Below are 27264 nucleotides of genomic sequence, written 5' to 3' on the forward strand. Positions count from 1 at the left end.
CACACACACACACACACACACACACACACACACACACACACACACACACACACACACACACACACACACACACACACACACACACACACACCAGCCTGGATCTGATTTGAGGTGTAGCTGAAGTGCTTGATGACTTTTAACAAGACTTTGAACGTGATTCTACAGTCTACCCAACGCTTATAGCCCAGATTCACCTATACAGGATGTTTTTTTTTATTAACTTAATATTAACTTTATCATTAACTTTTTTTGATAGGGTGGCTCAGGATATAACATCATAAATATGATATTGTAAACAAATTTTTAGGGACTAATTCACTATTTCTTTTTTTTTTTTTTGTCCCTCTGTGGAGGCTCTAAGCTTTTCCAGAGCTCAAGTCTTTTTTTTTTTTTTTTTACGTATCTGCAAATTTAACCCTCAGAAGTGGAACTCTAAAAGATGTGACTGGCTCCAAATGGAAATGGGACTTTTAAGTAGGACCATTAATATATGAAATAGTAATTAAGACAAATAATCTTGATTTCTAAGTATAGCGTTTTGTTGTTGTTGTTTTTTTCAACAATGCCAGCATTTCGGGGTTGACGCATTAAATCTGTACACTTTATATCTCAAGAAGAAGACACAGAAAAGAATTTAAAGTTACAAAATATTTAAGAAAACATTTTATTTAACATAAACTGTACAGATGACATTTATTTGACTAAATGATTCTTAGACAGGAACTAAAAATAACTTTCTTATTAAATAGAAAACTGAAACAAAAAATAGAATTAAAGATGAAAACATGAAGTGTTGCTTATTGTACAAAACAGAGGATGAAAATAGAGCTAAGAAATGAAAATCATATATCGTACCCTGATACAGTGGTAGGCCTTTTTTTTTTCTTTTTTTCTTTTTTTGCAAATGATCAACAACAGTATTGTACACAGTAACTCGATGGCCTCGCCATCTCGCTACAATAAGCTAAAAATCTTGGCCTCTTTGGTTCCATTAATTAGGTAAAATACATCTGAAACAAAAATTCAATTTACTTCTATAAAAATAACTTTTCAATGGCAGTTTATTTCTTTCTTTCTTTCTTTTTTTTTTTTTTTTTTTTGTTTCGCTAATCCCGCAACTTTTCAGTGCAAACGTCACAACAATCATTCGCTTTGGAAAGGAAGCGAAAGATTACATTTCAAGTATTGATAAAGAGTCGAGGACTGAAGTAAAGAGAGAAGGAAAGTGAGCGGGAGAGAGAGAGAGAGAGAGAGAGAGAGAGAGAGACAGAGAGACAGAGAGGAAGTGGAAAGAGTTCAGTCTAATAGAGCATGTTGAGTATGGGTATAGGTTACTATACATTGCATAGCTCATGTGGCACTTATTTAGTGATAGGACAGGACACTCAGTACCCGTTAGAAGGCATTTTCTTTATACAAGTGCTATTTAGGGTGTGCATTTCAGTTTCTGCAAGTGCTGCACTGCACCGTGGCGACCCGATGGGCCGAAGCCGGAGTCCCTGTGTCCGTCTCTGCTGAGCCCCCGTGATGGGGGTGGGGGGTTGTGGGGGTTTGGGGGTGGGGGGCAGTTCTCTCTCACTCCCAGTGCACCAAAGAAGTGCACTTGTGAGATCTGTCTTCACCTGGTTGTCATGGCAGCGGGGTCTGCAAAAGCTCTTGAGGGGCAGAAAGTCGAGGTAGAGGGCCCCCGGAGTCGACGGCGAGAGCGGACGACTACAAACAAAAAAAAGACCACAGCGACGGCGGCTCCGTTGTTTTGCCACTTGAAGGCTGTAAATCCGGCGAGGCAATAAGCGCTGCTGGTCCGATTCCACCACAGAGGACAGCCAGACTATGTCTGCCTGCATAGTAGGGAAGTGCTGGTGTTCTGAACTGTGTATACGCCGGTGAATATAGTCAGTGCTACGTCGAAACAAAAGTCCATCATGTGCTATAAAGTACAAAAGGGCGTTGGAGGAGCTGGGGTCGGGATCATGGGCGACCGGGCCAACCTCTGTCTGTCACTGGCTGAATACGGTCTCTTTCCTTAAGCGCTTTTTATTGGAAATCTTCATTCAAAGAGGAGATGTTGAGCCATTATTTTTTGACTAGAAATGGCAAACTAGAGAAAAGTAGCATTTTGGTGACTGTCGTTCCCTTCTTGTCCCGTCGCCGAGCAGCTGGTGGAAAGAACTCGAGACTCGCGGGCGCGGTTGCTGAGTCTGATAAATACGCACATTTGTGCACGCAAACACACGGACGCCACGCCGGTACGGGCGCTTGCTAGATTGTACAGACGTGCGCTGCTCACACGTACAGTAGGTGTAGATATATTATATATGTGTACCGTATAATAGCATCCAGTTTGTACAAAAGTCTTTGCGGACTGGTCCAGGTTCGGATGACAGAAGGGTCACCGTGGACTCAAGCGCAGCCACACTCCTCCACAATCATGTTGGGCACGTCCCGCTTCACGATGTTGTACTCATCGTCGAAGTAGAGCATGGACATAGTACTGAGCTTGGTGGGGATGCAGCAGGAGTTGACTGAGCCTGGGCTCATCCCCCGCATACGATACTGGTTAACCACTGCGGTGTGGAAGGACGAGGCCGAGCCGGGGACCCCGGCCATGTAGGCCGGGCAGCTGCCCTCGCAGTAGTTGCCGTAATAACCGGCTGGCGCGATGATCCAGTCGTTCCAGCCGATGAGGCGGAAGTCTATGTAGAACTGCTGCCGGCAGCACAGGCCGCCGCTGCTGCCGTCGCACTCCAGCCCTCGCTTGCGGATGCGGTGCTTCCCGTCCACCTGCCGGGCGCGCACCACAAGGAAGGGACGGTGGGACGGGTCGCCCGGGTCCACCAGCACCGGCGCCACGCCCGCCGCCTCGCAGCCGTCGCACTGCACCTCCAGGTCCTGCCGCCGGTTGCCCTTCCCGAACACGGCCCGCACCGCCTCCGAGAGGGGGAAGGTGTGCCAGCCGCTGCGTTTCAGATCCACCCGCTTCTCCACCAGGGCCCAGCGACCCGCCCCTCCTCCTCCTCCACCTCCACCTCCACCTCCTCCGCCTCCCGGGCTCCCGTCCGTCCCACTCGATGCCCCCGGCTCCTGGTAGTGGATCTTGACCGTCAACTTCCGCCGAACGCCCTTCTCCGGACCGGCCGGCAGCACGCGGAAGTACAGCCACAGGTTGGCCTGAGACACGAACAGGTTCTGGTTTCCCTCATTGGAGATGAGAAAGTACATGCCGGTTTTGGACAAGGTGGTCTCATCTGAGGGAGACACACACAAAAAAATGATTTATTATCAATCTGTCTATTACAAGACATTTGATTCATATCAACAGTATTTGAACACAGCTGGTATGGAAGCAGAGTTCACGGGTGAGAAAAGTCTTGACCTTTGATCATTTAGAGGAAAATCTCTTGTGTCAGTTGATCCATTTTAAACCGAAGCTACAGACAAAGTAGGTTTTGTATTTTAACTCTTCTAAATGTCCTATCAACGAGGAACAGCTTCGTTAAGATTTTGAGGTTGCGATGTCAGATTCAGTTCATTCTAAATGAGTAAAAAAATATTCTGTAAAAATTGATGTCATATTTTGATATCCTACCAAAAAGATGGATGAAGTACAACAAAAGCTGGCAAACAGGTTGCGGGAAGAAACAAAAAGGATCATCGTAGATCCAGTTTTTTTTCTTGCCATCATCAGGGAAGGAGCAGCAAGTTTAACATCGTAAACAATATTTTTCTGAAGGCTTGTTCACCCAGATGTGCAGATTTGATTTCCAACGTCAGGTATTTAAAACACTATTGTTTGAAACATATGAACTTTTATTTTTAAGTCAAATCATTACATGTCAAGCAAACATGTACTTTCTTTAAATTTGATGGACTGCATGAATCACCTGCAGGTGAAGTTTGCTGAGTTCTCAGACCACCTTGACAGAAGCACAAGTTATCCCAGGTCATGTGACCATCCCCATGACAACAGAGTAAACAAAGTCATCTCCTGGAGGCCAAGACGTTTGGTTCAAAATTGTTCCACAGCTGCAGGTTCTTGAGATGCGTCGAATTTGAGTGTATTTCATTGATTTCGAGAGAAAAACACACAGTGTGTGCTCGCTCAGAAAGCCGAAAGCCTCGCTCACAGGGCACGGCTTTGTTTTTAGAGATGTGTTTTCCTCTTGTTTTCCTCTGTTCCTCCTCAATCACTGTGTCAGGTGACCTCTGTGGCAGCTCCTGATAGGCCAGCTGTGACAAGGCCAGTTCTGGGATCAGGCCCAGTTGGCTTTGGGTGCACTTTTTGTAAGTGACAGGGGCCAAAAAAAAAAAAAGAAACAGCGAGAGAAAGACAGGGAGGAGGACAACTTGAGGGAAGGAGGAAGGATGCAAGCAGGGGAGAAGGTGGGAGGGTTGGCCGACACGGCCAAGGGCCCCTCCGAGGGGGGTTCAATGAGTTCGCCGTTAGCGCCCAACCCTGGGACCTCAACCCTTACCCCACCCCTTCCCACCTCCCTCCAGGAGGGGAGAGAGACAGCACCCCAAGAGTGACAGCACAAAGCCCCCAGTGAGGCGGAGGGAGACAGCCGCGCCGCAGCCCGCCATTCACACGCGTGGCTTTCCAGTGGCGAGGAGAGGAGAAAAAAAAAAGCATGATGAGGCAAAAATAAAAGGCATTTACATGACACTGGAGACTTTCTACAGCCGCACAATGAAGAGATCCCGGGTGTCTAAAGGTGGCGCTGGGCTTTCCCCCCGCCTGGCACTTTTTCCTTCCCTTCCTAATGATGTCTTCCAAATTACCCCCGAGGTAACTTGAAAGGTTTCTATTTCAAGAGACTGGGTACAATGTAACCAAGAACAGCAGCTCCCTTTGAAAGCGGCTAAATTACTTTGTTTGCCGACTGATTAGTTTGTGTCAATGTCAACAGGTGGCCACCAAAGATGCCCCCCCGCACCCCCCATCCACCCCACCACCACCATCACCCCCCCCACACCTCACCCGCCTGCTGCGAGGCGCCTCACGCCTCTTCCTCCTGTAAAACTGTGGCTTTACATTCACCCAGGGGACCTGTCCAGACCAGCTCGGCACTCTGCACTCCGCGTGTCAGCTGAGGAGCTCAGGCACTTCACACACATGAGCAACCATCCGTGTGCAAAGACACACACACACACACACACACACACATACACACCCATACTGACAGTGAGCAATGCTCATCGAAGCCCTTGTGAGTAAAAGTATTGCAGGGCTGGAATCTATCCAGATTGAAAACAACACAAAGGAATCAGCTGAACGGGACTCTGGAGCCGCAAGTAACTGACCTCAGCTCAGTCAGTGCCGCGCGCGCCTACAAGCCTCGACAGCTCAGGAAAGAAGGGAGGGGGGGGGCAGCAAACAGACAGTGACAGCGTGACAAACAGGCAGGGTGTGTGTGTTGGGGAAAAAAGCCTGTCTTGTTTGTTTATGATGCCGGTTATGACTTTGTTTACCAGCCGATTGGAGCTCGCTCCTGAGCCGTGTTCCCCCGGGACACCCAAATCAGGTGCAATTAAAGCTCTCGCTCCCACAGAGAGCAGGGGCCTGCAGGGCTGACAGGTTTTTGGCATTTTGACACACAGAACACACAGACAGCAGCTCAAACTGACGCCTTTGCACAATATGCTGCAATGTTATATTCTAGCTCTAAAAACCTGAGTGTAATGGATCCGCAGGCGGGACGGAGAAGCACAGCGTCGTCATTTCCGGTTTTCAGATATCTGACAACATCTGTGCGTTCTCTCTATCCACCAGTCAAGCATACCATAAGGACCAGTAACTGACACATCGTCGTGGCACCTGTTTGCGAGTGAGGTACGCAAGTCTGCACATAGGGAAGATTTTGTTGTGTTTTTCTATGCTGGAAGTAGGAAAATGGGAAAGTGTCAAGATTTGAGTGAGTTTTGACTTAAACTCTGTTGTATTGGCTGGACGACTGGATCAGGACATCTCCAAAACTGCAGCTTTAATTATCTTGACTTAAGTGAATAATGCGAGGATTCTCTGTTTTTATGACGAATAACAAAAGACCAGGTAAATTCTTCCCATCTATGTTGGTTTTGGTCTCCCACCCAGCAGCTTTTAATCAAATTCCCAGTAATGTCGCGGTAGTAAACATGGTTGAAGTGTGGCTGCACTAATAAATGCACTTCGGCATCGGCAGGAAAGGACAGAAACAATGATTGGTACTTGACCTTAATGTCGTGCTCCTTCTCATGAACCCCAAGTACTACAACCTCTGTACACTAACATGTGAGACACCGCATGTTTGTGCTTCTACTTCTGTGGGGAAGGAAGTTGGCAGGATGGATGGATGGATGGATGGATGGATGGATGGATGGATGGATGGATGGATGGATGGATTCGTCACCTACAAATCCATTTGCTTCCTCTATTTTCTGAATTAAACATTAAAAAACTTAACAGAAAGTGAAATTTCCAAGGCCTGCAGTATGCAGTGTGAGAACCTTGTATTTTTTGAACATCTCCCGCAGTCAGGTCTTTCCAGAACCAAGAACCAATTGGGTTTTTTTTTTTGTTGTAGCTGGTCCGGACACGCCCCACCTGACCCTGCACTGGAAAGAAGCTGCAGGTGATTACCAGGCAGGCAGGACACCTGGGTGGGCTCGGGTGGATAAAGAGCCGCTTCAGCGTGTCTCCACCTGCGCCGCCATGGAGGAGGCCGCGGGAGCAAAGAGGGGAGCTCTAGAGCTCATTACTCAATGTTGCTGTGGAGGAGACTGGAAGGCGAGGAAGACAGCGGCGGAGTCCCACACTGAGATGGACAGGGAGAGGAGGAGGTCGAAGCCGGGGACCTTTGTCCTTTCTGGATGTGACTCTGGAGCGGCTGTTGTTGGAGCGTTACTATATAGGGGGCTTTTTAAATTTTTGATAACGTCTCATAAAGGCCTCACATGATGATGAGCCGCGGAGCCCCACTCCGGCTGAAACACAAACACACCCTTTGCAAGCGATTGTGGAAAATGTCTGGAGCCGGTCCAGCAGTGGCTGTGACTGACAGCTCCCCAATGAAAGAGCCGTGTCCCGGAGTAAACCTGCCAACCCGATCCTCTGGGAGGAACCGGGCCGGAGTCGATGACCTCCCATAATGAAGTCTTAATTCCGAGTCTTGGACCACTTGGCTGCAGGTTCACTGGGTCCAAACAGACCCAGCGGGGCAATCGAGAACACCAATCTAAACTTCTTCTACCAACCCCTGCCATCCTCTACCACCACCAATGCCTCCCCTCGCTTTTTCTCTCTGCCCTCCCTTCTTTCCCTGCCTGTGTTCCTCGCTCCGCTCCCGTGAATACGGGACATCAAATCCCTTGGCGAGAGACCCATGACAGGGGAGAAGCAGATTGGCATCATCTCCCCTCACCTGCCCGGGGCTGGCTTGGCAGACCTCTTACCTCTGCGCCACTGCAACCAGAGATAAGAGGCCGCGGTTAACCCGTGCTGAGTGGGGATGGGGGGGGGGTAAGCAGAGGACACGAGTTGACCCTCACACAAACACCTATCCACATCCATCCATTGGCTGCTGCTGAGCTGCTGGCTAAACATATGCCAACCTCACCCACCCCTCCTCCTCCTCCTCCTCACCCCTCCAACCCGCCTCATCCCGAGACAACAATTCAGGCTCCCTCATGCTTGCGGGGACAAGCCTCTCCCCCGGCTTTGGAGCATTGTGGGGACCTCGCCTCAGAGCCATTGCCCCACGGCTGGCAGCATCCGATCCTGGCGGGGGGTGGTGGTGGAGGGTGGGGGTGTTGGGGTGGTGGGTGGGGGTGGTGGTGGTGGGGTGAGCCAGCTGGCCAGGAGGCAGACGGGGTCTAGGGAGCAGGGACCCAAGCCAGCTCTATGGTACAATGCTACACAAAGGTGTGAGGAAGAATAGTCTTTTGGGTGGGGGGGGGGGGGGGGGGACAGCAGCAAAGGAAGAAGATGAGGGGCTTCAGAGGCACCAAAGCATTCTTCGACGCTGCAATATGAGCATACATGCAATATCAACTCACCAACTGTACCCCTGCACCCGCCCACGCTCCCCACCCTGATCAAACCGACTCAGATATCGCATGCATTATTCCCAGCAATTTCTTTTGTTTTCCCTGTTTGTTTGTTTGTGTTTCTTTTTTAAAACCTCCCCTCCGCTCTTCTTATTCCTCTTCTTCTTTACGTTGACGCGTCGTGTTCAGCAGGAACACATAGTGCTTTTATAATAATTGCCTGGCTTTGTTCCCTTGTCATGAAGCTGCTCAGATCATTCCCATTGGAAGGCAGGACCTCGCAGTCCATTCAGGCTAATTGTACTGCACAGCCAAGGGGAAAACACACACACACACTTCATCATAGGGGGGGGGGGCAACAACAATGACATCCAATTTTGTTGTGTTTGATTGCATGTCTTTTTCTTTTTGTTAAACCAACATTATGTGCCGTGGATTGCGTTCTCACAGAACCAAATGACAGTTATTGGGTCCTGTCAAGCGCAGAAGATTTTAAGTGTGTGTGCGTGTGCGTGTGCGTGTGCGTGTGTGTGTGTGTGTGTGTGTGTGTGTGTGTGTGTGGTTGGAGAGAGGAAAGGGTGTTCTCTTTGGACTTTTGAGAATTAGTTAGATACACATTCTTAGAGGAAGGGATAAATGGCCAATTGAGGGACTTTGTCTGTATTTAAAAGAGGGCTTTATACATTGGAGTATTGAGTGTGAGCTCAGCTTTAGTGATGAAATTGGATTCAGAGGTTCTTTTTATCCCCTAGACAACACATGGGGTAATTTAAGGACTCTGTCTTTAGTTTCATTTCTTTTTGGGATTTCCATCGGTCTGAAACGGGGGGATTTAACAGGAGCCGCTGGCTTCAGGCAGGAGTGATGTAATAAGATGATGAAAATGATGACTACACTGGATCCAATTAGTTTATGGCCATTTTTGAAATAATGCAGAGGATGTATCTGCCGGGTAATCACACAGACTGGATAAGCCCTGAACAAAGTGGGGCTTAATCTATGAATGAGACTGATTTGAGGTTATGAACTCACCTGCCATCGCTTCACCCCCAGCGCCAGCTGATACACTCAGTCAAAAGGTGAGCGGGTTCACGCGAGGGTCGATTTAGACACGCACCGTGAATTATTGATTATTACCTGATTCGGCGAAACTGATGATCTCAGAGGTCTCGGCTTGAATCTCGTTGTTGTAGGCAGCCTGCCCGTCAAAGCTGGGGATCTCCACCCGGCCGTCCTCCCGCACTTTGCCGGCGTGCAGCCTCCGCAGCGCCGTCACCATCGCAGCCTTGGGGATGGGATGCGTGATGTTGGGTCTGTCCCGCATCTGCAGCCTGTTCAGTATGTGCCTCTTCACCGCCTCCAAAAAGTCTATGTTGAGCCTCTCCGTCTGATCGGGCGCCCTGAGGCCGCAGGACGCGCACGACTCCTGCTGGGGCGCGTCCTGCGGAGTCTCCGCGCCGGCCGCCGCGCCGCGACGCACCGAGAGGAGGCACGCCAGCAAGCAGCACAGCGTCACACTGTACAGGCTCATCTTACTGACAAGGGTTTACCCTCTAAATCTTACCTCCCACCCAAAAAATGTTAAAAATAAATGACAATAAAGCTTCTTTCTTTTATTCTACAACCTTGCAAGTTCCGAAGGAACATCCACCGGTGCTCCAGAAAACAAAAAAACAAACAAAGGTGAGATACCTCGAGGGAGAAAAAAAAAAATCCACTGAAAACCTTTGTAATCCCCAAAACACGGAGCTCAAACTACAAGGCTAATTCCCTCCACTCATCATGCATTCAGCCTCTTATCCAGCGCCACAATAAAAAAGTTCATCTCTCTGATTGCAAGGCGCACTCGGGAGTTTGGATTGTTGACGCGCTTCTGTCAGACCACGTTTGCTTCAGAATGTGCCAAAACAAAAGAGAACAAGCACACCGCCGAGCCCATAAATCAAGAAAGCCCTCGGGTGTCCAAAAGCGTTCTGTCCGCTCTTTCCCATTCAAACACTCAGAAGGAGAGAAAGGAAAAAGCCCCGCTTCTTCAGTCCAGAAGGAGCGCAGGGTGAAGTCCCCAGTGTGTGAATTCTTTTTTTTTGTCTTTACGCGCCTGGGTTTGTAACCGTGTCCGGTGCGCGCTGCTGGCCAGCTCTCCGTGCGTCCTGTGCAAAATCCTGCTCTCGGAGACCCTTTTCTCTAGTTGCAATCACGGGGCTCCACACACCCAAAGTTTTTATACAGGAGTGGAAACCACGTGGGGTTTTCCACCAACTGGACGCAAGGGATTACTACGTTTCCACAGCCACAACTCACCCCGCCGATGGAACAAGGTTTTATTATGGTAACACGCCGGCCTCGGAGAGGTTGCATAATTTTTTTCTCTCTCTCTCTCGCTCCCCTAATTCGGGTGAGGTGGCTTTTTATTTTATTTTCTTCTTCTTTTTTTTTTTTTTTTTTTTAAATCTCAGCCGCAGACTGTGTGAGACATAATTCGATCATCCGACTTTCAAACCACCAAGTCTCCAAAAGGCTGAGTGACGACACGGTGCGCTGTCCGGATTGATGCCAGGTCACAGCTTCCAGTCAGCCCAAAGATCAGAGCTGCAAAGTCATGTAAAACATGATGGAGACAAATATTACAAGCCGTGGGGGCCCCGCGGGGCCCCACGGGGCTCCTGTCAGACGCGCTAAATCACCCATGTGGCTGCATGTAGCGGAATACAAAGCAGATGTTTTCAAACAGAATGCTTCTATTCCTCACACTAAATATATTAAAAAAAAACACTTGATGCTGTGAATTAAAAGCTGGAGTGAGGCGTCCGCGCTTTATGGTGTGCATTACCAGACCGACACTGCCATCTACCGATAAATCAATGTCATTGCACGCTGCACTGAGGTGCACAACAATATATACACAGCACACACACACACACACACACACACACACACACACACACACACACACACACACACACACGCACATATACATATATATATAAAATATATATATAAAAAAAAAATAATAATAATTAAAAATATATATATACATATATATATATATATACATATATATATTTTTTAAATTATTATTATTATTTTTTTTTAAAGATGTTTTCCTGCTTCAGTACACCTGAATCTAACGGTCATTTCTTCACTAAGAAGGCTTCTGATTGCTAACAGTGTTTTAGCCAATAGATTCATGGCTGCAGTGTAGTGGGTCAGTCAGGTACCGTAGGAGGGGGGAGGTAGACCATCCAGAGAAAACTAATGCATGAGAGCACGCAAACTCAACACAACGAGGTTTCCTCCCCCAGCCTGGACTTCGACTGGAGACATTAGACCACTGCAGATAGTCATAGAAATAACATTTTGATATGTTGTTAAATGAAAAATATGTGGGCAAGCTGTGGATCAGTGGGTGGCATCAATATATCCATCCATCCATCCATCCATCCATCCATCCATCCATCCATCCATTATCACCCTAAAGCCTTTGAACAGTTCACATTTTCACATTTACATGAAGGTTCCCAAGTTGTGTGTGTTTAATTAATTTAGACATTTATTAATATGCCATAAATATGTCCTTCAGCATGAAAGCTCGTATTTCTAATTTGTAAAACCTCGGGGAGTTACGATGATTGTCGTCGGACTACTCCTCCATCAATAGAAATAAAAGCGCGAGTGGCGCACGGATGCACCATCCAAGATGGCGCCTGGCGATACGTCCGCTCCGATTGTGGTATTTTACCCGCGTGACTAACTAAGTGACTTCCTAAATCGGTGTTGCCGTCATTTTGGACGTCCGTGGAAGCGGTAAACACAGTTAATGACGTGTAAACACTATCGTAAAACAGCAGTGAGCAGAAGTGATAAATGATTATTTTAGTGTGTTAAATACGTCAGCAACGTTGTCCACAGCCGAGAGTCGTCTGGACGGAGAAACAGAGATATGTGGATAAACTGACACAGTTGGGGATAGATGAGCCATATTTGTTCCCCCCTGGTTTGTTTACTGACGTTGTGATCTGACTTCTGTCCCGCAGTCATAGTTGTCTATGAGGCGTCTCTGTGCATTATATTTCATATGACACTAAAAGGCTCTTAATTATCTTAAATCGTGTTTAATATTTAGCCGACAAACAGGACAAGTGAAAAAAAGGGAATAGTAACAATAAACTTTTATTTATTTATAAAGTTGAATTAATTTCAAACCACAAAATATCAGTCCTTTGAACAGATTTCTGACGATGAGAAAATCAGTAAATATGTTGGCTATGTTGATGTGGGGGGGGGGGTTGTAACCGGCTGCTAGGAGTCACAGAAGGTGAGCTGCCACACGGAGAGGGGACTTGGTGTGGAGCAGGGTCTCCCCCCCAGCAGCAGCAGCAGGTCGGGCAGGTATTGCGCTATGTCCTGGTACTGGTCCTCGCTGTAGCTCCACAACCTCCTGAAGCCTTTGTTTTCCAAGATCGTACAGTTGGAGGTCCACAGCACCTCCCTCCTCCTCAGAACCTCCGGTTTGGGGGGCTCGGGGGGCGTGAGGGACACGTCCTTGAATGTCTGCAGCTCGATGGCGCCCTCCGAGCCCAGGAAGTTGAGTTGCGCCGGGAAGCATTTATTTTGAAAGGGCCGGTGTGTGCAGTCCTGCGAGGCCTCTGCTGGCCCCGGGCTGTAGCCCTGTCCCAGCCCCACGCAGCAGTGGTGGATCTTGGAGGGGGGGGTGGAGTCTGCCGGCGTGGCCACCTGACTCCATGTCTGAGACGCGAAGCTGTACCTCCACAGGCAGTTGTTGGGAGCGCCGTGGCACTGGCCTCCCCCGAAGAGGAGCATGCTGCCCTGGTAGGTGACGGCTGAGTGGCCCATCAGACGGGGGGGTCCAGACCTGAGAACCAGTGGGGGGGGGGGGGGGGGGGGGGGGGGTCAGGAAGGAACACAGAACAACACATGAACACAACTTTAAGCCATTTTAGCCTTAAACTGCTTCAGATAAACTTTATAATGGTTTTATGTTTTTAAGTGCAGCTGTGAGTCACATTACATTCAGCCTCTGTCCACACAAGCTGTGATTAGCATTAGCTCAAGTAGCAGTTAGCTGACGGAATGTTGGTCGTCCTCTAAGGCTGCAGTTTCATTAGCATCCAGGTTATAGAGCATCTTCCCCCTCTAACTGGTGGACCAGCTCACAGCTCAGCAACACTACAATAATGCAACTATGTGCACATTATTCAAACAGATGTAAATGGCAAAGACAAACGTAATGCAAAGAGATGCTTACTTTTCAAACTAAATAGTTACTTTTTCAGAAAACTAGTAAAAGTTTTTAAAGAAGTCACTAATAACTAAATCAACTACTAATTTTCCCAGCATCTTCAATTCGTCCGAAAGCAGAGCTGATAACAGAGACTTTGTCTTTTCCACCCATGTAAAAGCAACACATCAAGATTTTAGTGCACCTGGCTCTTAAAGGGGCCAACTCAGAACGCCCCCGCTTTAAAGTAGCTCGCTATGTTCACTGTGCTGAGTGGAAGCTCTTGTTCGATACACGACATCAGGTTCAAGCTGTGTAGAACTTCACGTTATAGACTTTTCCCTAATCAAAGGCAATCTGCTCATAACAAAACAATGCTGAGACCCCGGGCCTTTCTTTGTCTTTCATATTCTGCTATGAAGTCCATGTGAAGCTTTGAGTCCTGAACGCTGCTGCATGAAAAGTGATCCTTACCCCCCCCCCCCCCCCCACACACACACACACAAAAAAACACTGTGCTGTCATGAATAAATAAAGGTCACTCCAAACGGATCCCTCCCTTCAGGCACAAGTTCAGCAGCAGCTCCAGGACTCACTTGTTTTTGAGGGACGTCCACGTGTTGCAGCTGGACGTCCACCTCCACAGGTCATTCTGCTCCCGGAGGCCCTTCAAGCCCCCGAACACGTACATGCAGCCCTGGTGCGCCGCGGCGGAGTGTCCGTGTCGAGGGCCGGGGCCCGACGAGTCCTTTAGACGATCGCTCAGCAGGGACCACGCCATGGTGTCTAACACACACACACACACACACACACACACACACACACACACACACACACACACACACACACACACACACACACACACACACACACACACACACACGCACGCACACACAAAACGTTTGTGTCGAGGATGTTCACAGTACCAGAGCTGCACTTTCACACTCACCGAAATCCAAACGCCACATTTCTTCGGAGGAGCCTTTAATGTCGACGAATCCTCCGTACACGACCATTTCGGAGCCGAGCACCACGGCGCTGTGTTGTTTCCTGTTGGTCGGCATTGATCTCTGCGCAGAAACACAGACGACACACAGAGTTCACCGCCCTGCGGTCAGCGTCGTTCTCACCACACAGCGAGAAGGCCAGGGTTTCTGTTTTTCTGTTTGGAGTTTACATGCTCCCACTGAGTGTGTGTGTGTGTGTGTGTGTGTGTGTGTGTGTGTGTGTGTGTGTGTGTGTGTGTGTGTGTGTGTGTGTGTGTGTGTGTGTGACAATAAAATAGAACTTTATTGTCACTCTGTAGTGAAGTTAAAACACAGTGTTAGCAGCAGTGAAATTTCGTCAAAGCATCCTCAGTCACAGCAGTAAACACATGAGAGTAAAAATACTACACTGCAAAGGTAAAATATATAGTATTAAATATTAAAAACCAAGTCTAGGAGGGGGGGGGGGCTTGAGATATAGAAGATGGATGGATGGACTTTCTTCACTGGAGTCCAAGACGATTCCATCAACAGGTTTGTTCCTCCTCTGATTTGAAAGCACAGTGTACCTGAGAGGAGCTCGTCTTTCCTTGGCAGTGGACCCACTTCTGCTTCGCTGAAACACACCAAACAAACAAGACACGTACATTAAATTACAACATACAGGAACCCTGACTATATGAACTAGTGAACTGTAGCCTCTGGACGGAGACCAGCAGGTGGAGCAAGAGAGTATAACGTCAACTGTTCTCACTGCAGTGAGAGAGTCTTGACAAAAAATCTCAAACTGAATTGAACATGATGAGCCTGATGTATCACTGATGTGATTTACACGTCACCAACATCACCAAGGAAGTGCGCTCAGTGCTAACACGTAGCCGCCAGCTAGTTTCTATGAATAATGACACGTTAGTAAGCGGAATCTGAAGTATGTGCAGTTTGAAAATATATTAACCCTTCGGACCCTGACGGTCATTTTTTCCAGTTTGACTATTGTTGATTTTACCCTGAAAGCCGCTTAACTACAATGTTTGGTGTCCCTTTATTTCTTTTGAAGCACGACCTCACAGATGTGATTCTACAATTATTTAATAATTTGACACACTGCACTTAAAAATGGCAAAACAAAACAAAACCAAATGGAAACTTTTATCTTATTTTTTTTTAATATTTGAAATGGAGTCTCAGCGCTCATGCGTCATTCCCTTTCGTCATCCTAAATGAGTCATGTGACGATGACGAGGAGCCGCGTCATCCGGGCCGTGGAAACATGACAGCTCTGTCGTGCTTTACACGCCGCTGCGGCGCGCAGCGCCGGGTCAGTTCACAACCTGAAGGAGACATGCTGCGGCAGGTTTCTGACTTGACATTTGCAGCAATGTGCATCATCCGCGTGGAGGAACTCACCTATGTCAAACACCCAGAGGGCACGTCGGCACCTGGTGTACGCGGAATCCAGCATGCCTCCAAACACGTAGAGGAAACCCTGGAAAAGGAAGACAAAATAGAAAAACTGTGGACATGTTTTCGGCGGGAGCAACAGCGCATGGCCTGCGTGCTGCAGGAGTCAGTTGGTCCGTTTACCTGGTGAGCCACCATGGTGTGTTCCTCCAGCTCTTCTGGTGCAGCTTCACCGACGCAGCTCAGCTCTGTCCAGTCGTCGTACACTGGAACCACACGGATGTTTGTCAGCTTTTGCAGGTTGGGATCGAGTAACTCTATACGACACGTCGATCACCGTTTAAAAATCCACCACTAGAAAATGAAGAGTGGCTGAAACCGCAGAAACCGAAGCAACCGGCACTGATCGACACCATGTGACAAAATCAAGTTGATCGAATCGTCATACTAGTGCATTAACGATTGCATCAAAAGTGTTGATATGTACGGTGTATCGTGATATTGCCTGAGAACATGGAGTTACTGCTCAAAGGCCGTATCGCCCAGCTCTAGTCCAAGTGATGACTCTTACCTACGTTGTACTTCCAGAAGTCCCTCAGGGAGCGGTTCTCTCGGCCTCCCAGGAGGTAGACGTGTCCATTGTAGCTGCAGCACGCGTGCTTGTAGCGGTCGCACGGCGCCGGGTCGCTCTGGGGGAGCGCCGTCCACAGACTGGGGCCAACTCGACTCATCTCCAATCTCACGGGAGCATTTTCTAAAACAAACAACTGCTTTTAAGAAATGTGCCACATGTTTGGTTACTTCAGGAGGGAGCACAGCCAAAAGACGACACTCAGCAAGACGCGGCCCTCAGAGAGAAAACGCTGTACTTGTGGTAGTTTGAGAAGTTATTTTTTTTCTTGTCCAGGGGTCTACGACCTTCACCAAACAAAAAAACTTTTTGGGGATCAGGGTGCAAGTTCAGACTGTCAAACTGTAAAAACCAGAGTTAATGTACAGTGTGAAGACCCCTGATCCTGCCTGATGACCTAAAGAGCTCCACCTTCTTCTTCTTCTTCTTCTTCAATGGAGACCTGGTCTTGGTCTTGGTCTTGGTCTTGGTTGAAAGTCTAAGCCCAGAATCTCCAGCGGAAAACCGACATGAGCATCACCAAAGCACCCAAGGCTGTGGAAGTGCCTCCACTCTGTACATTCCAGCTGAAGGTCCACAATGCTGTGAGGAAAGCCACAGGGTATCAGGTGTTGTGGTTGTGGGGAGCGTTGCTCCTTTGGGTGCTCATCTGGGACTGTGAGTCGCCGAGCACCTGACTGGTTGTCAGGCGGCGAGCAGCAGTGAAATAACTGGCCTTCTATACTTAGAGCCATCATGATCAGAAGAGGAAAAAGCCACATAACTCCTGTTGGATGCTTTGTGTCCGACTCCTGCTGGGAGTCCAATTAAAAGTAAAACAAATTTTAATCTTTTAATCACTTGGACTGTTCACACATGTTCACCTACTATTTACTGTCTCAGTATAATCAGTTACCTCTTTTGTGTGAAACGTTTCATTACTGGAAACTGATGACTCATTTCAACAACCCTTTACAATATTCATGAGGCAGACGTCAGCGGTGGCCGAGCAGGTAACGGGCCCATTCTTTACTTTTAACTTGGAATGTGTGTGCGATTGGGCTCCATTTGCCCGCGTAACCTTCAACAATGTTGTTTGTGTGCTTTAATTCGGGGTGTAATAAAGTAATAAAATATCTGATCTGATTTTTCATGACAAATACTCCCCATTTCCGTGAGTGCGTTGCAGTTTGTTTAATTTCCAGGTGTCATTACTGTCAACAGCAAAAGTTAGGGGGGGGGCGGGGGGGGGGGGTGTTATGTTTTTGTTTGCGCGTATTTATTTCTTGGTATGTATGCATGGAAGCATGCGTGTATGTATGTATCATCATCCAAGGACCAACAGATTAGATTTTTGGACCGTTTCCGAATACATCCCCCAAAAACTGCGAAAAAAAAGACGTAATGGGGCCCAGGCTTCTCACCGTGACTCACGAGTCGCTGCCAGTTTCCCAAGTGCTCTTCCAAAACCCTGCAATCTCTTGTGGTTCGTGTTGTCGAGCTGTCACATGAGCAAACAGCTCTGAGGCGGCGAGCCTGAAGCAACACGCCCAACGCGGTCCAAACACTCCAGGAAAAGAGAAAAATGCGACACCTTTTGTCACAAACTGTACAAACTGTACACGAGCAACCGGAGTGGTGTTATCCAAGTCCCCCTCACTTACGTTGGAAAGGGAATGCCTCGGAATGCATTACAGGTTAGGATTAGTTTTTCTGAATCGGTGTGACTATGATAAAGCTGGCACACATGATGAACGCACCTGTACAATGTAGAGTAATTCAGTATAAGAAGTGTCACAAGGTCGGCCTATACTGGGATCATAACGGTGGAATTGAACTCCCATGTGTGGAGCTGTGCTTCCTTCATGATGAGGAGGGGTGGGGAGGATGGCTGCTGTTTATGGATGGATGGATGGATGATGGATGATGGACAAATACATTGATCAACATATGAATGAACTGGAAGTAACGAACATGATCTGGAATTAATGATGGGAGCCATGACACCCCAGGTTTCTCTCCCATGTCCCCCGGATGTTTCCTCTATGTCTCCCTAATGTTTCTCCCATGTCCCCCGGATACCCCCCCCCCCCCCCTTTAGCTGGTTCAGATTAAAAATAAAGGGCAGTGGTGAGTTCCACCAGCAGGAGGGTTTGACGTGTCTTTACCCCGCTGCTCGTGCGGATGACACCCGCCTCACGAGCCCCGTAAAACCCGTTAACTCACTGTGGCGACACCCCGGAGAACCGTCCGCCCACCACCAGCTGTTTTCAACGTTTTACGGGATAAAAACGACTACATCCACCAACGTTAACGACATTTTCTTTTGTCCTTCTATCAGTTTAACTGAATAGTTTCTCAGAAGCAGTTGAAGCTCAGCAGGCGACAGTTCCTTTGAAGAAGAGGAAGTTTTTCAGACCACTTCTCACGACCCTAACGCCTGATGCCAGTGAGACACAAGACAGCGTGTGCTTTCGTCTAAAAAAAAACTACTTTCAACTTTAAAACATTGTTTGTTGAATGTATAAATCGGTATAATGCTTAAATAATCACCAGTTACTTACGATAAACGTCCTCCTCTTCTTCAACTTGTAAACGGTCTTGTGGTGCGTTTATGTCGCGTCGTAAACTGGGCCTTTCCTCTTCAGATTGAAAACGGGTATTTGTGGTGCGTTCAAGTCGCGTCGTAAACTGAGGTTATCAACTTCAGCTTGTAAATGATTTTATGGTGCGTTCAAGTGGCGTCGTAAACTGGGGCTTCATCCTCAGATTGTAAGCGGGTCTTGTGGTGCGTTCATGTCGCGTCGTAAACTATCCAACCATAATGAGAGATTTTTGTCAGACATCACGCATGCTTTTTCTTTTAAATTGTAATTAATACATCTTTGACCAACAATGGTGCAAAGATAACTTAAGAAAAAATTGTCAACAATGAGAGAAATATCAAATCTTCTGCATTTTGAAGATCCAAATACTTCTCATCAGTAAAAAAAAAAGTATTTTGGGATGGTTTTGATCTGAAGTTATGGAACCAACACTGTGAACCACCTCACTCTCAAAGCTGCACCTTTACGATAAACAGAATACACATGAATTTTGAGGCATAAATTCTTCAGGGTTTGTCAAATTTGCATTGATAAACTCTGTTATTGTGTAACTCTTCATGTGGAAGTGAGAATACCTCTTTGTGAGCGGTTAGAGTTCAGTCTTCAACTTGAAATAACAATTGATTTGGGGTTCCGCCATCCTTTTGCTTCCATGGTGGCGCAGCCTGCAACTCCAGCTGCACGCAGACAGAGACCAATAATAACAACAACAACAACAACAACAACAACAACAACAACAACAACAACAACAACAACAACAACAACAACAACAACAACAACAACAGGGATTGTAAGCTCTGACAACATGAGAGAAAAGCAGTGGCACAAAATTTATTTTTTATTTTTTTACTTTCTCTGGATTAGATTGGCGCTGCTGTTGGCATTAAGTGCTGTTTTTGATTGTAAAGTGGTATTTCCCATATTGTGTTTTTACTGTAGGACATAATGTGCGGCTGTTGCATTGGCTGTATCGGCATAGGCAGCAATACTTTTTTGGTGAGGGGGTATTTTGTTAATGCTGGACTTGACTGAAACACCACCGCACGTTTTATATATATATATATATATATAGTGAGATTGAGGTGGGGTTATCGGTCAAGAGGTGGGACAATGAGATCATTGTTTTCTGCAAATGTGGTCTTGTCAATCCACACCTCAAAGCTGAGGCACAATGTTTTCCAATTTCTGTCTCTGGAACCCGTTTTTCAAATAAACCCCTTTTCAGGCCCCGCGTGGATGATGGGACAAGAAATGATGCAGTTAAATGAAATGGCGTTCTCGTGTGTTTCCAGTACCAGAGGCAGGAACAGGCAGGGACATGGTCCGGAGGGGTGGAGCACGGCAAAAGGGAAAAGGGGTGAATTTGTACTCCACCATATTCTTCATACATATCTTGTCCACATGCGTTATTGAAAGCTACTGAAAAACTTAATTTAACCTGTAAACATGATCTCATTGTGCCAAGAAGTGTTCGCTCCTCCAGCCAGAGAGCTTGCCACATGTCAGCACCAGCCGAGAGCGTCTCTGATGGCACGTGAGGTAATGATTGGATGTTCTCCTCCGGCCTGTTTCAGTTACACTTTGGACTCTGGGTTCAATGGCACAACTTTATGACTTTGCCTCCAACCTTTTACTGAGAGTACATGCTTTCATTTTATCACATGACATTAAAAATATGAGTTTCCTCAAGGGAAAGGGTACTTAGACAGCACAAACACGCACACACACACACACACACACACACACACACACACACACACACACACACACACACACACACACACACACACACACACACACACACACACACAATTGAGTTGAACTGTTCATAAACAGCTTTCATAAGACATACTGTAGCTGGAGGTTATTTTCCTCCAGGTCACTATTGGCGCTGTACCAGCCGTGAGGTTGCTGGGGTGCCTGGGCCTTGCCCAGTGCCCCTTAAAATCTGGTACGCGCCAGTGAAACACATCCCCACCACCCTTCGTTCGCTTGCTGCTGCCCAGGACTGGATCACCATTAATGGGTCTCGTTGGTCCAAAAACGTTGTGTTCAAAAGTTTATGGCTTTTCCTTGATTTTCCCCAATTTGAGCCAGAGCAGAGCTGCCTAATTGTAGGAGGAGCCAGAGGGAGGGCCTACCTTGATTGGGATTGGCTAAACCCGATGCCACTATATAGGGTTTGATCTCTGATTGGCTCATTGAAGAACACGCTTTTTAAAAATTAAAACAACCCAGGGGGAGAGGACAGACTTAAAAACAAAAAGACATAAAAGGTGGGAAAACATAAACTCTGTTATCAAGTGTGATTTTAATGAAAACAGATTTTTAGCTTTACAGTTTGGAGCATTTTATTTTGCATTTATTTTGGATTCACGGTTACTCTGTTGTCATGGATTGTAAGAAACCCAAAAGCAGACTCCAACAAGAGAGTGAAGTTCAAAGAGTTTATTAAAAGTTCAGATCAGGTGAAGGTTCTCTGTGAGGATAATCACACGTAATCAGACATCACTCGGGAGAACTTCCCTTTATTAGTAAGACGAAAACCCAACGACATTTTGTTTGAGTTCAACCGACGTCAGAAAATAAGCTGAGGTAGCAAACTTGAGTTGGAAAATGCCACAATGAGAATTTGTGTTTCTTCATTTATCGGGACATAACTGATCAGCCACAAAAATAAGACATCTCATCACTGACATCTGTCTGTGGGGAAGCAGGTGGTCTTCAGAGCTTTATGTGCTGGAAGCAGAAATATCTGCAGAATCTGAGACAAAGGAGTCAGAGCATCTCGAAACTGCAGGGTATTTTTTATTTTTATTAAAAAAAAAATAAAATTGGGGGGGGACGGGGACTCTGTGTTCAGTGTCTATCAAAAGTGGTCCGATCCAACAGAAGCACAAACTGCTGAAGAAATCATTGCTGATGAAAAGGCGCCAGAATACGAAATATAGGATTTTATTACAATGTTAGACAGATATAACATAATGGCTGATAAAAACCCAAAGTATTTAGATAAAAATTATTGCAGCGGGAGATAAAGTGCGAGGACCCACATGAAGCTGAACTTTTTTAGTCATTACTGAGGTGTTTAATGGAATCTGTTCCTAAACATTAAAAACTATCGTTTCTTGTTGCATCTGGCTGTACAGCAGTTCGACCAAGCATCTTTATGAATTCACTGATTGCAGGAAGAACACTGAGGAAAAACAGTTAATCGGAAAACATGAAGGAAAGATGGTTTAAATATTTAGATAAGAATAAATTAATAGGTGGTGGGCTAGCCTCATGTCCAAACATGTTGTTTTGGTCAGCCGTCCCCCACACCCCCTGTGCCGTTAACAGTCTTCAGGCCTGAATCTATGACAGGAGGTGCACAGCTCTCCCCCAGCCTGCAGGGGGCGCTGTGTGCTCAGTCTCTCATTCCTCCAGGCCTGTAGGCTCACAGCTTGGTGTTCTTGTCGTTGCTCTTCACAGCGCCGATGCTCCCCTCGTTGCCCTCGAAGCCATAATTCTCCAGAGCGCGGATCTTGTGTAGCCCCACGTCAGAGTCCGCCGCCTCGCTGTCTGAACCGTCCGCGTCACGTTTGAAACGCTTTTTGTACAACTGATAACCTGAAAGAAAAGGAGGCATGGACTCAGAACGACGGACAGAGTGGTTCTCACATGCAAGACTTTGCACTCATAAATGGGCTTTAAGTGGAAACCAGTCCCAGTAAAAGTTCAATAAAGAAATAGCAACGGTATATAATAAGAAATCTAAAATACTATCAAATAATAGACAATATAAATCTAAGAATTAAAGTCTGAATGAATTTTTCCTGTAATCTGGACTACAAAATAGCCCAGATATTACCATTTGTGACGATAATTCTTTCAGCTAACATGAAAAAAAATGTGCCAATTTAACTTTTCATACCAGCGATAATGTTGAAGCCTTGTTAAGACCTTGATGTTTAACCCAAAGAATGTATGCTTCCTTTTTGTTGTGTTACGATCGAATGCACGCAGCCGCTGACATATTTTTAGGATCAGTCCATGCTTGCAGCCAAGGAGCAACAGTTGCTGCTTGTCTTTGAATGATGACCCTTCGTAGCCGGGCTCTCAGAATCGGATCAGATACATTGAAAACAAAGCTGAGTCTATATTCTGGTGCTTGAAAGCAGATTCCACTTTTCTCTTATCGGTGAGCAGACTGGTTTATCTTGGGAGCTTTGTCAACATTTGCTGGGCCTCCAATGTATTTTGAACTCAACTAGTGGATTAAGTGAGCAAAGCTTGAAACAACAGGAATTGCAACGGACAGATGGATGGATGGATGATGGATGGATGGATGGATGATGGATGGATGGATGGATGATGGATGGATGGATGGATGATGGATGGATGGTCTGCACGTGTGCCTCTTACTTCCTACACAAATGACTGCGACCACCAGCTGGAAGATGCTGTAGATGAGTGGGAAAGCAAACATGACTTCCAGCTCCTCGGCATTGAAGGACAGCTGGACAATGGTGCTGCACAGCTGGGAGTTCTGAAAACCGGTTTCCAGAGCGATGGTACGACATCTGAACAAGCCATGCAATGACAAACAACCTTGTGAATCAGTCCGTTTGATGGGGAAGCTTTACTGACGCACCATTAAGCATTGATGGAAATTAAATCCATGGAATAACAAGACTCTTTCAGACCATCTCGAGGCCTCACCTGTACCAAGGTTGACCCACAAATCGGGCCATGAGGAATCCCAGGCTGAATCCGATAAAGGGGTAGATGGTTCCGATTATCCACAGTGACGGAGCGATGGTCCAAGACGACTGGTAGAGGACTCCTCCGACCACAGCGATGATAATGATGAGCAAAAAGCCGGCGATGGACCCTACCTGTTCACAGCAGGAACACAAACAGTTCAGTCAACCAAGTTTCACGACTCGTCTTGCCTGAGGAGGCCTAATTATGAGTATTGAGACAACCACCGGTCAAATTCGGTAAAGAAATGTAAATCATTCGAACCTTGAGGATCTTTTTTGCTTGTTCGGGCCACCGGCGTTTCACATACATCCCAACAGCAATTGGGATAAGAAGGGCTGCGAGAGTGATGCCTGTGGACAGAGATGTCAACGCAGCATGACTATACGTCACTTTAGGTTTTTAAAAGAAAAGGTATGGCGTGGTCAAATGTAATAAACAAATCTATATATAGGAATCTATGTACAGGACTGATTGTGTGCTAACCGATGCTGTCGTAGGGGATCTGGATGGGGCTGCCGGTGGTCCACGTGGTGGTGTAAATGAGCAGGCAGAGGGGCATCATCCCCAAGGCCAGGATGGAGGAGCAGGCTGTCATACTGATACTGAGGCAGGGAGAAAACAGTGTGTTAGTGCAACCATAATTCCAGCCCTCCTAAAAGAACCACCAATATGAGATCGTATTAATGGAAGGCTTTCCTTGTTGTACATTTAAAAACAACAGCTCGGGGAATCCGCTGTCAGCTGTGGAGGCTGGAAAACTCTTTAGCAATGAACAGATTCATGTATTCACACAAGATTCTCGAGAGATTGTATGAAAACAATCTTTTTGGAAAGGTTGACAAATAACCCAAAAATGTCATATGCATTGCATGTTCTATGGTATCACATCACAGTATATTGTGTTGTATTGAAATGTTGCAACTGGTATTGTCGAGAATCTGATCATAATGTCGTCATGTATATTAACTTTAATCATAGTTTCCGGTGCTATAATTTTATTGTTCCATGGTATCATGGTATCTTACGGTAGTATAAATCATATCAGTCTGGATTATATTGCACTGCATCGTTATCAGAGCATAACGTCCCGTATTATATGACACGATCATCTGGTAGGATATCACAATATGTTCTACTGAATCATTAGATTGTTGAGCTTTTTTTTCTTTTTTTCTGCTTCCTCTTGTGTCATGTTGTACCATTTACCTTAGTTTCAATAGTTTAACCACACTTTGTTTTGTCACTAAGTTAGCTGTCAGTGCAATATAGAATCAGTAAAAGCCATGAGCTTAGCACCAGCTACCGACTTCAAAATGAAAACCTCAAACTGGTGTGAGAAGAGTTATGCATCCTATTATGTGCAAAAGAAAATCTGACATTGGATTGAAAATGTCGGGTTGTGGGGGAGAAACGTTTGGTTTGAATGTGTGGTAGTGATATTTCATCATATTTTGTTGAAAAAGCAGATTTAATCTGTTTCATATCTCGTCATGTGATTTTGTGTCATACGAAGCACATCGGTTGACTACATTTTGTCCGAGCACAACGTGTGATTGCATAGTTTCATTTAGTAAACTATGCTGTGAGATGCGCGAAAAAAACAAAAACAAAAACATCCACAAGTTTGTTCATATTAACACAATCAGCGTTTGACAATTTACCCCTTCCAAAGAACATGTCTTCCACCTATTAAAAGAGACGTATGTGACATGACCAGATTTGCCAGTTTGAAACCTCACTGACGAACAGAAGCAGCAGAAAACGCACGTCTGAGGTGCCAAAACCCAAACGTTTATCTAGAGTCAAGCTGAAACATGTTAATCACACTTAATTTAAGACACAATTTGAGAGCAAAGGAAGCGTGTGATGAGTCAAAACATTTGTCCAGACTAAAGTTGTCTTGATTTTAGGATACCGAGTGTTTATACACGACTGTAATTTTGCTTGGTTGATAAATTAGAAACTGGACAATCTGACTCGACGGTTAGATCTTGTTCTCTTACATTATAAGAGTCCAATCAGGATCTTCTTCCTACCTGAGGTCCATGTCTCCATCCAGCCAGTAGCAGATAATATTCGATCCCGAACCTCCAGGGCAGCAGCCCATGATGATGATCACGATTGCCTGCACCGGCAACACCCCAAAGGCGAGCGACAGGGCGAACGCTATCAAAGGCATGAGGCCGAACTGGCAGAGGAAGCCGATGCTGATGCCCCAGGGCTTCTTCACGTGGCCCCACAGCTTGTGGGCCTCCACAGTGCAGCCCATGGAGAACATGACGATGGCGAGCATGACGGTGAGCACGGCGCTCAGCACCGTGCTGAGGATCTCATTGAAGTTGCTGGCAGGCTCCAGACAGTCGGTGCCAGAGCAGACGGTGGCGGAAGGGTCACAGGTGCCCATGGTCACCGCTCGCAACGCAGACATTATGATGCAGTGGCGGGGAGGACGAAAAAAGAAGGGGGATTCTGAGTGTCTTTCTGAGCGTCTTCCAGGCTGGGAGGCGGTTTCCTCACTGGTCGTGGCTTTTCAGATTCCAAGAGACGTCCCCACTTTCTCCCTGATATCCAGCGGTGAGAGTGGAAGGAGCCTCCCGCGTGCTGCCCTTTATGCCTTCGCTGTGGCGGCCCAATCCGACTGGGAGGGAGTACAATCAGATGAGGAAAGCAAATTAAAATAAAATAAAAAAAAATTAACCAATACTTAATGTTTTATGGGGTCAGCGTTCAGGAGCTCCAGCGAATAAAAGGAAAATCATGTTGAAATACAACAAGTCATTGCGCAAAGACTTGTACCTTTTACTGCCCCACGGCTCTTAAAACTTTATTGGACATTTATGCCGTGCAGCATCATCACACTGTACGGCCGGCGGGGAGGGATGCCTGCAGATGTCCAGGACACAGAACATCACGTACGCTTTCCCTGCATAACCTTGATAAAACTTGCCCCCAATGGATTCTTGCTTTATTGGGATTTCTTTTTCCCCCGATTAAAAATACGTCTCATCAATATATATGAAAGTACAACAATACATGGCAAAATGAAGTACTCTTCTTTAATTTTCCATATACGTCTCATAAAATGAAAATAGTGTGTCATGGGTGGACCCTAGTGAGGGCCTAAAATAAGTTAAAACATTAGGTAACTGTTAACCAATGTTCTATGGTCCACCCAGTCCTTGGACATGTGAGCCTTGTCCAGTAAAGACAGAGTCTCCCTGTATCACTGACAACTGTGGGAGAGATTAAAGGGGGTAAAATTACCATAATATTCAGGTGAATTGCCAGTGACCACTGAATCAGTGAGCCAATGATTCAGTGGTCAGATTCCAACATGTCTGGTGATGTTGCTTGGTCAGGTGTGGTATCCCTGCCAGCAGGTTCTCACGGCAAGACCTCATTGGCAAGGTCAGTTTGTTTGTTTGTTTGTTTTCTGATACCTGCCCTATGGTCATGCCTGTTCAGTAGTTAAAAAATTATTAGATTAAAACACAAGTCTCTGTGTTGTTTTGCTTTAGGCCTGTGCAAAAAAAAGAAAAGAAAGAAAGAATAGAACCTCAATAAAAGGAATTAAAAAACAAAGAAATAAATACTCAAATGCACCGAATCTGTGCAGTCCTCAAACTGGAAGACAACTAGTTCAACTTA

At 46.4% G+C, this 27264-nt stretch overlaps 3 protein-coding genes across 4 annotated transcripts; all 3 read right to left on the reverse strand.

Annotated features, from left to right (window-relative positions):
* Window positions 1-900: 900 nt before the first annotated feature.
* On the reverse strand, window positions 901-10221 carry LOC308118425 (inhibin beta B chain-like). The gene is made up of 2 exons (XM_080477830.1): window positions 9163-10221; window positions 901-3248 (listed from the first exon to the last, which is right to left on the reverse strand). Exons 1-2 carry the CDS (start codon window positions 9554-9556, stop codon window positions 2404-2406), a joined length of 1239 nt encoding a protein of 412 aa, XP_080333956.1. The 5' UTR covers window positions 9557-10221; the 3' UTR covers window positions 901-2403.
* Window positions 10222-12179: 1958 nt separating this feature from the next.
* On the reverse strand, window positions 12180-18892 carry klhdc3l (kelch domain containing 3-like). 2 transcript variants are annotated; one of them, XM_080477850.1, is made up of 9 exons: window positions 18826-18892; window positions 17686-17828; window positions 16223-16405; window positions 15835-15917; window positions 15658-15736; window positions 14820-14866; window positions 14214-14334; window positions 13861-14050; window positions 12180-12898 (listed from the first exon to the last, which is right to left on the reverse strand). In XM_080477850.1, exons 3-9 carry the CDS (start codon window positions 16380-16382, stop codon window positions 12325-12327), a joined length of 1254 nt encoding a protein of 417 aa, XP_080333976.1. In that variant the 5' UTR covers window positions 16383-16405; window positions 17686-17828; window positions 18826-18892; the 3' UTR covers window positions 12180-12324. The 2 variants fall into 2 exon arrangements, with proteins under 2 accessions (XP_080333976.1, XP_080333975.1); XM_080477849.1 differs by lacking the exon at window positions 17686-17828 and having other exon boundaries at window positions 18826-18891.
* A 3414-nt stretch (window positions 18893-22306) lies between these two features.
* Window positions 22307-26008, reverse strand: slc10a2 (solute carrier family 10 member 2; the record flags this gene model as incomplete). The annotated part of the gene is made up of 6 exons (XM_080478231.1): window positions 25653-26008; window positions 24100-24218; window positions 23878-23966; window positions 23572-23747; window positions 23275-23432; window positions 22307-22479 (listed from the first exon to the last, which is right to left on the reverse strand). Exons 1-6 carry the CDS (start codon window positions 25907-25909, stop codon window positions 22307-22309), a joined length of 972 nt encoding a protein of 323 aa, XP_080334357.1. The 5' UTR covers window positions 25910-26008.
* Window positions 26009-27264: the final 1256 nt, after the last annotated feature.

The sequence above is a fragment of the Lipophrys pholis genome, assembly GCF_963383615.2.
Source record: "Lipophrys pholis genome assembly, chromosome: 13".
NCBI classification, from domain to species: Eukaryota; Metazoa; Chordata; class Actinopteri; order Blenniiformes; family Blenniidae; genus Lipophrys; species Lipophrys pholis.